General features: G+C 41.7%; 1 protein-coding gene across 1 annotated transcript in view; it reads right to left on the bottom strand.

Annotated features, from left to right (window-relative positions):
• T265_15387 (hypothetical protein) overlaps window positions 1-9,409 on the bottom strand; it is a gene marked incomplete at both ends in the record, with an annotated part of 40,604 nt that overhangs the window by 11,284 nt on the left and 19,911 nt on the right. Inside the window, 4 exons of the mRNA XM_009177869.1 lie at window positions 3,263-3,439; window positions 4,557-4,652; window positions 6,875-7,066; window positions 8,330-8,477. Coding sequence (XP_009176133.1) covers window positions 3,263-3,439; window positions 4,557-4,652; window positions 6,875-7,066; window positions 8,330-8,477 — 613 coding nt within the window. The remainder of the gene's footprint in view (window positions 1-3,262; window positions 3,440-4,556; window positions 4,653-6,874; window positions 7,067-8,329; window positions 8,478-9,409) is intronic.

Raw genomic sequence — 9,409 nt, 5'->3', positions numbered from 1 at the left:
CATCACCCAAGGTTAATAAAGTGCAATGTTCAAAATCGTCACCGAAGGCACCTATTAGCTCGTGCTGAAGTTTTCAGAACATACATGACGTCTTGTTTCGACCTAAATGGATGGCAAACCCATTTTGGGCGCTTGCTGCTTGTTGTCTGAAGTAACCAAACTCACAAAATTTACTCTTGATTACTCTTTGGGGATTTCATACCTAAATATGTAGGAAAATCGCCAGATTTTGAAACACTTCTTGGTTAGAACCCGCTTCAGTAAAGGAAGGAGAGAAATGCCATACCTGATATGAAATTAATGAGGTCGGTCAATAATATGAAGAACACATTAAGTCAAGTACCCTGTTAGCAAGTTGGGTGATGATATTTTATGATAATGAAGACATTTCTTCCGGCAGTTATCTATATAACACTTAAGAATAACGAAAGTATTGAATGACAATTGTGTTTAATCCTTAATTAAATTCTTGTCGGTCCATCGGTTTCTTTTGACAGAGGAAATAAGATGGTTAGAATATTCCCGAGGAGAACAGCATTTCTACGTTATCCGAAAATGTATTAATCAGGAACAGAACCTATGACGGGTTGTGTTTTTCCTGCGCGCCAAAGCATGGTTTTGGACGACGGAGTCAAGACCAAAGGCTGCTACATTCTTTACCAGAGAAGTCCATGTAACTAAAATCCCGTCCCAAATCGAACCGTTACACTGTTAAAAATCTATGCAAAGCGTTTTTACGGATTCTATCAATTAATCAAAATGCCGGTTTCGTTTTAAATATCCGGCTACCCATTTTGAAGGAGATGAGAAGTTAATTTTAAATGGCATTTCAGTCACCGCAAGCTTAGCTGAAGCAACAGTAAATAGGCGTGGAGATGAATGGATTTTATCAAGTCCGTCCTACTCAATCATCAGTCACCTAAAACTAAGATAACTGTACTATCGAAGACCAGTGGAACCATGTTTCAAAATGCTGTAGCGTTTACTTTATTTTATGCGTCAGCTCATCTTTGCAATCCCTCACGGCCCTTGATATCCATAAATGTGTTCCAGAAGCCTTTTCGAATCGAACGCGCTGTCTGAATGTTGCGTTCTCCTGATAACGCTAGATTGATTAAGCGACTATGTCGTGTTTTTTCATCTTACACGAAATTTCGGTGTTCCCGTCGATGAAAGTAGTTTTTGACGAGTATTGATATGAGCTACTCTAAACTTGAGGAATATCCATTAGGTTATGCACTTCTTATGTCATTTGGGGCAAAGTAACACGGCAATTTTGTGTGGCAGGCCATGATGAGTAAAAATAGTATTGCCAACCGCTGTGTATCGACCGAAATCCCTGTCTGTCGAAACCAAAGCAGTGTGGCATTCTAGAATACTCTTCAATAGGATGTCAGAAGTAAAGTTCAGAGACAACAATTACGGAGAAACGCATACAAGGACACAGGGAAAAACCAGCGTGTAATTACCAATGATGCTAATTCACACATCACTGTGAAGCTAACTTTACTTTCCCCAGTAAAATGTCACTGACTGGCTGCTAAATTATGGGAGGAGTCGAAACCCTGTGAGCAACGTATATGCATTGGAGCTGGGGGTTTAACATCCACACAGAAAGAGTAAATCTCATAGATGGTACTTTTTTTTCTCTCTGTGGGCCTAAGAACTATGGGACGGCATTAAGAGGTCCCAAACTTTCGGTTCTCACGAGAATAACTGAAGACACTTAGTAGTCTGCCGCGTGTACGTGTACTCTACGGTAAAAATCACTTTATATGACTTCGGCGATGAGAAGCAGCACTGAATAACCTGGTGAGATGCTTAATTTTGGTGATGAAGGGGTTGAGCATGAGAATAAAGGTAGTGATCAGGGTACACGTAAACAAGCTGAATAGCAAACAGTACCCAAAAACCGATTATTGAACCAACAGCTTCCTCGATGAAGTTTATGCGGCTGGATACATAGAAATCCCAAATACGAAGTGAAAATTTGAATGCTAAAATGGTTATTTTCCCCACTTGAGGTTGTTTAATAACCTGCGAACAAGAAAATTTTGGCCAAAAACTTGACATGTTGAACTGTGCTAGTTTTGCAGGCCAGCGGATCTACTATCAACATGTATCCAATTATTTTCCAAGACCAAACCAAACTGGCATACCTAAATTGTGGTTGAAACTGTCCGTCTCCGTTTCACTAATACAAACAAAAGGGCAGAGTTCAATTCCTTCGGTACGCAAATTCTTCCATCAAAATCTGTGCAAACCTCCACGTTTGTAGAAGAAAAGATGTTTGTTAGTTTTGTTTCATGGAATGATCAGCAACGCAACATTTTTTTGTCAAACTGCAGTTTGTATTTCCGAGTGTTTGCAAACTGTATGTTGCAGTATCTGAAGATAATTGACTCAACAAGTCCAACAGGGAGTTTCGAAAGAGCCCTGCATTATCTTGCAGGTTACATATATCCTCAGGTTTAAAACCGGACAGTCAGTCTGCTGAACATCTCGTAATGTACACGGGATTCTGAATGATCATTGATATTGAAGAAAACGTGCTTGATAGAACTTTGACTACAATCAGTTGCCATGTCGTTCTTAGTTTCACTAGATTCACTTACTTTTATCGGCCAGTCCGTTTTCACTTACTTTTGGCAACAAATGTAGGAAAGTGGTTTCCAAACAAACCATGTCTTTTCTTATAAAAGAAGCTACTAACGAGGTTGCTGATAACTAGTCGGCAGCTGACGGTCGGTTCCGCCCTGAGTTTCCGCCAATCTTATGTTCTACTTGAATCCAAATTGAACAGATTGTGACGAATATTCACATTTGCACAGTAACTGGGTTTTCACGAAGGTGGCTCAACTGGATGTGTTGTTCAAGGTACTATTCAAAGGAATGTTCTACACAAAAGTCGCCTCATTTTTCAGCCCGTATGATACTTGAGGTATTGCGGTATATTTTCATGAACCACCTCTTTGTTTCCCTTCAAATTTGGCCATGGCTTTGTATAGTATACAGGCACTTTGTGAGCTCTTGGTGTAGAAATCGATAACGTGTAAATGGTGTACCGTCCAGACGTTGCCCGAGGAAACTAATGATGAGGCTTGAGTTTAGGGACAAGCTAGGAGGAAATGAGTGCGTTTGTTTGAATGTTCACGAAAAAACGCAGGCCTCAGTGAAGTTTTACACAGTGAATCTGTGGAACAAAAGCAGTCGCAAATAAGTCGCTGGCGCCAGGCGCTCACCGCAAACATTCAGTACTCACCAGGTCATTCCGTCTCACGTCACGATAAAACTCCGTGTCATCCGCTCGGCCCAGTGTCCGTATCTTCGGGCACTGCGTTCGTAATATGATAGTCAGGATAGAGAAAGCCACGCCTGCTAATAGACCAAAAGTCACATCCAGCAATACCGTACATACACAGGTGAAAATCCATGTGCCCTGAAAGGAAGGATGCGTTGAACAAGATTAGGAATAGCTAAGATGAAAAAGGTTTTAATTTCTTGTCATCTCAGTCGAATCGATCCAGGTATGAATTTATCATCCCCACCTGAGAATACCTCAGTAAAAGTGGTCATCCCGTGCGCTGTGATTACAAATAAACCAGAGTAAAAGCTGTTGCACGGAAATATTTCCCACGGTAAATTTCATATGTTATAACGTGCTTTAGATAAAAATTTGTCCGCCTACGAGATATCCCTTGTAACCTAGCTCTACCTACCAATATGGATGGGCTTTATCCACAGATTAAATGACACAAATCACTAGGGCTTGCATTCGTCGAACCCGGTTAGATTGTGTTTTGTGAAAACAAGAGATGAATCGCAATACAATGTTATCAGAAGTAGGGTTTATGTCATCCATCATTTTATGCGACCAAAAGCTTTCGCCAGGAGTGCTGGTCTCAGAGCCGCACAATCCTACTGCCAGCTGCTTATAAATTATGTTATGGAAAATAAATTTAGTCCAGGGTTGCGCACGGTTTGAATTTCAGCTTTTGTGTGCTTTGGTTCTAGGAGTCAGGTGTGTGTTTTGATCTCTCCCCTGGTGGCTAGGTCAGACCTCAGAAAAGTTACTTGTTGGCTCCAAGAAGGACCTTCCAAGAAAATCCCAAACATCAATCGCTACTTCAGCCAGGTCATTGAGTTATGGTTTATGGACAGGACGGCGCAAGAAGTCAGACGCTTGGGTTCAGCGTGAAATATCTTTTAAAAAAGTTTTTAGTTGTGCTTATGATCGGGAAAGTAATATCTCACCCAGTACGTCTGAAGCACAGTAGGCTCATTTGCAACCTTCTGTTCATAGCGACCACAAAGGATCATAAACTCTTAAGGTAAGCTATCCGAAGATTTCATTTCCCAGCATTCTAAGAAGTCACGGTTGTACGCGATCAGTTTAACTTGTTTGCTTGTTTAACTGACTGCACTGAACTGAGCGCACCTCCATAAATTCCAACTTCCCTCGCTCACACTGTCTTCGTGGTTTGTTGCGTTGTCTAACACACTTGGGTTAACGAATTTTCCGTTACCCATGAACGAAAATCACAAGCGCGACTTACGAAATCCCAAAACGAATATTTCCATAGGGTCTTCAACTCCAGCGCATGAATAAACATCCCCTTCAAAGCGACGACAATAATGGCGGATAAACAGCACTGTAAAAGTTCAAAAAGGAAAAATGCTAGATATTTCGAGGATATAGCAATTTAGGAGGCACATCCTAATAGTTAGCAGGTCTGCAACCTCCTCGTGACTGCTTCTCAGTATATGGCGTGTAACAATAAACGACATTCCTCAGTAATCAGCCGATCATCATTTTCAGGCAATCTAAACCGAGGCAGACTTGATGTCCGGGTAAATTTTGTTTATCTCATGAGACAATTCCAGAGAGAACACAGCATACTTCACTAGCCATGGAAACCAAATGATAGCAAATATCAAGTGCTATCACCAAAATCCTTGTGGAGTTGCTAGAGAGCCTTTTCGTAGTTATAGAACACAGAAGAAAGTTCCCCAGATATATACAGATCTACTCCATGAATCAGTTAAAAAAGGAGGAAATTTTATGTACGACATTTTGCAGAAGATCCATTCTCAACTGACCATTGACATAAAATCACTGGAATATCAGATTATTCGCCGCACAAGCCCCACTGGTGCAACGCCAACACTAGCTCAGTTGTCTATTGGTCAATGCACCTCAAAATTGGAACCCAACATTTTCAACTACCGGCGTGTAATAAAAGCAACAAATGGGATTCCGTTTTTAAGGGATTAAGTTTTGGGAACTCAGGAAGTTTTCACACTGCTTGGCATGACTATGGATGTTGTCAAATCTGGTGAGCCACGAGCCCGGAACGCTGTTATTCTTACTCGTCACTTGATGCTGTTTTCTGAGTCTGGCACAGGGATATCAGGTGATAGTTCTGCATGTTCTATGGGGTGAAAAATTTAGGTTTGTCCCAAAAGGTTTGTTTTAAAATTCGATTGTATATCCTGTTTCTTATATGATGAGGAATAACAAACGCTAATAGCCAAAGAGCCAAAGGTGTAACGGTGGGTGCTACTGACTACTACTAGATCTGTGGAAGATGTAACTCTCGTAACTAGATCTAGTGGAAGATGGTATTTATTACCGAATTTGTGGCATTGCTTTGTATCATTCGTTTACATTCGCTTGAACGTCGATGAATATCCATGAAAGTTCACGAAGCCGTGTTCAAGAAGAAGACTGATGTTCATTTTTTAAAAGAGATGCACATGATAGTTTCACTTTCCTGTCCCTGTAACCGCTCGGTTGGTGTCTTCTAATAAATAACTCTCCGGCGAAGGGCTTCTTCTTTTCAAAGTTACGAAGAGCGAACAAATGACAGAGCACAACAAACTGGTCTCAAGGCCACATAGATATAATCTAATGCAGGCTTCAGGTAACAAGATTTGTGAAAAATTGGGACCTGTGATCCATAATAGCTCCTCAGTTTTGCTAATCACTGTGCGCTTAGTGAAATTGAGCATGACAATAGAGTGCACAAAATATGATGCGAATTTCTTAAAAAAAATTAAAATCTAACCAACAATGTATTTAACCCTGGAATACAGCAGGGGCGTAGTCGGGATGCGTCTTCTTTTTCAGAAGGGAACATGTTAGCAGTGTCCTGTGAATGTTCTTAACATTCGACCAAAATTAACTGATTCATGGGGCACCCTTTTTTTAAGGTATAGCCCAACGGAATTCTTTGATGATTGCTGAGAGTTATCCGCAATAATGAATTGGGCATGTTGATACCGTCAGCCAAACTAAATTGGCCACTGTTTTTTCCAATATAACAAAGTACGGCTGAGTGGTTTCCCTTGCTTGTTTAACTGACTGCACTGAACCGAGAATACCTCCGCTAAATTCCAACTTTCTCCACTTACACTATCTTTGTGGTCTGTTTCGTATTCTAACACAGCTGGATGAATGAATGGCGCGAAGTACACACTGTCTATAGGTGAAGCTTGAAAGATGCACCGAGTCCCCATACAGCCACCGCTGATTCCTGCCTAGCCTACCGGGGATTCAGTGCCCGAGAGGAAGTAAACACACGCTATTTCATGGGTTTATCCTGTCTCCAGGTCTGAAGCCTCTGCATCTCTCTTCACTTTCAAAAAGAATTCTGTATGTCACCTTCAGTTGAATTCCTCCTCAGTGGTGCAGTTTCAAAATGAACCATGGGTAGAAAAATATAACAGTAATAATGTGAAGCCAGCAGACAATGGCCAGTTGGATGAATCTGACTGGGTCTGAGCTACCAGCGGCTCCCCACCTTCTGAGGCAGGCACTAGACGTTGCTCGAAATGCTCCCTGGAAATCATTATACGTGGAACAAAAACTCACGTTTGGCACAGAATAGAAAAGCGGGCCAATGAAAAACAGCACGAAGAGAAGAAGAATGGATGAGAAAACTGTGGTCACTTCAGTTTTACCTCCAGCAGCAACTTGGACAGCTGACCGTGAGAGAGATGCAGCCGAGGGAAAAGCGTGAAAGCACGAACTGATGGAATTGGTGAGGCCAAATGCGAACAGCTCCTGGAACGAGTAGCAGAAAAGGAGTATGAGTGGAATAATTGCAGATTTAGGCTTAATGGAAAACCATTGTGGTCGATAGGAAGTTGGGCCCCGATAAATGTGAACGGGAATTCCATCTGCGGTCAGAAACTTAGGAAGCTGAAGTGAAACTCTAGTATAGCTAACCTAAGTGAGCCGTATTCATAATGAAATCCCCCTCAGTAGATGTTACCGAATGGGCTGAGTTAAGCCCACAGATTGCCAACAGTTCAAATGTGATTCAGAAGTGCATTGTTTTCCACATTTCGGAATGCTTCCTGACCTCACTAAGGTGAGCACGTGAACAGCTCATATCTATTGAATGTGCAGACTCATCTAGGGAGGCTGCCGGAGCCAAACAATAGAAGAAGCGTAGATAAATAGAAGAGGCAACTTGGAATAGCAAATTACTGACATATTAAAACGTGGTAATCTTTCTTGGTAAGAAGCTTAACTTAGCTAGACTCCATGTCCCACCATGGCCCAAAAAGGACTATTCGAGAGACAGGTTACATTGTCTTAACTTAGCTAGACTCCATGTCCCACCAACAGGCTAGCTAGCACGAGGAGCACGGAAAAGACGAATAACATAAAGTCAGGCTTGACGTCTCATTATAACTGTGACCGTATCTCGAACAGAATGAAATCCCAACAGCTGGCCTACATTGCGATTAAGTGGTTACCTCTGGGTAATGTGGATTTCAATGCCTGACTTGGGGAATCAAGTTGGCAATAGTCAGTATTAAGAAGTATAATAAATGTTCGGATTTAGTCTGGGGACAACAAGCAAGCGTCTGGCCGGTCACGCTCCAGGTCTACCTTGGCCGGAAACTCATTTTAAAGTAAACCACTAATAAAGCGGCTCAAAAAGTGCTATTCGAGCGACAGGTTACATTGTTTTTACATGGGTAATTCGCAAAGACTGTGCCTTCCGCTCTCGGGAAACTGTCTTGCGTAACATGCGTGATGATAGTTGTCCTACAAACTATTCTTCAGAAGCTGGCATTTCAGCTTTAATTATGACTACTTCATGAGCAGTCTGGTCTTTCAACGTCAAGTAGACCTGCCATTGATTAAAATCCGCTCACAATTGAAACTAAAAGTGCTGTTCCAAAAACCAACCACCTTGAATTGCTTAGTCAAAAAGCAAACAAGAGTGCATGCAATAAACACTCGTCATTTGCGCGTTCAAACAAACCGGAGACTTTCAAAACGGAACAGATGACAATGTGCCCAAAAACTTACTTGATTGCTGTCGACTTCGTAGTCAAATCTTTTGGAGAATATCCGCGTCAAAGAAATATTCACTGAATAAGAAACAATTGCGATCACAATTACGTCACCGATGGAGTCTCCGACAAGTGAGAGATCCGGCCCTTTTGGAGGAGGAATGCTGAAAGTGGTTGGTTTCAAAATGACTGAGGCAGAACATCAAACATTCCAACAAGAATATAGTGAACTGCAAACCTGTTTATCTAGGAACACTACACCAGCCCCAGTTACTTTAAGGATGTTTGCATAGTCCCAGAATATTCTCATTGTGACGAACATTGACGGCTTTGTGACCTCATCATCATATTCGCACACTCTAATGCTTAAAATATGGATAAATAATGAAATAAAGAACTGAGATTAGTGACCAAATTCAAAATGGGGGACAGAACATCGGTTGACACTGTGGCGAAAGTCTAATCTGATTGAGGGGTTTTAAATGACCTGGAAGGCGTCGGGCCCATGGGTCGAGAAATACGTGTCACATGACCGGGACAGAGTCAGGTTTGTGCGAATCATTTCTAAAAGCATTGTATCGGCTTCCGCCTGCTTTGGCTGCATACAGATTAGGCCATTTTACCGGTATCACCAATCAATGAGACACTCCGTGAAATGTGAAACAACTCAGTCGGGTTCATTGCCAAGCATTTGGCTAGACTTTGATGTCACTGCAACCAGCCGACGTTGCGAACAATTCAGCCCTTTACACCTATGAGGCTGAAGAGACCAAGCTAAAAAAATTCAAGCCAAAAATGTGCCTCTATCTTGATGAATTCAGCTCAAGATCCACTACGGGATCGGCAAACTTACAGAAAGCTTGAATGCTAAGATGCCGATTTCTTTTAGTTTCAGCGTTGGAATGCCCCATGCTACTGACGAGTAAGGAGTAGCTGCTTCCTCTGACCTAATTGTTCCTTACGTTCTGGCGCACAGGAAATTCAGTTACCGAAAATCAAAAGGTTTCAAAGCAACTGACAGCCGAAGGAATAACATATTTGGTCCCAAAGGCTGATTTTTAGTAATCCACAAACACCAGTTGTCAGTTTTAATTCT

This window comes from Opisthorchis viverrini, assembly GCF_000715545.1.
Source record: "Opisthorchis viverrini unplaced genomic scaffold opera_v5_464, whole genome shotgun sequence".
Taxonomy (NCBI): Eukaryota; Metazoa; Platyhelminthes; class Trematoda; order Opisthorchiida; family Opisthorchiidae; genus Opisthorchis; species Opisthorchis viverrini.
Note: the sequence above shows the minus strand (reverse complement) of the source record. Positions and strands in the feature narration are given on the sequence as shown.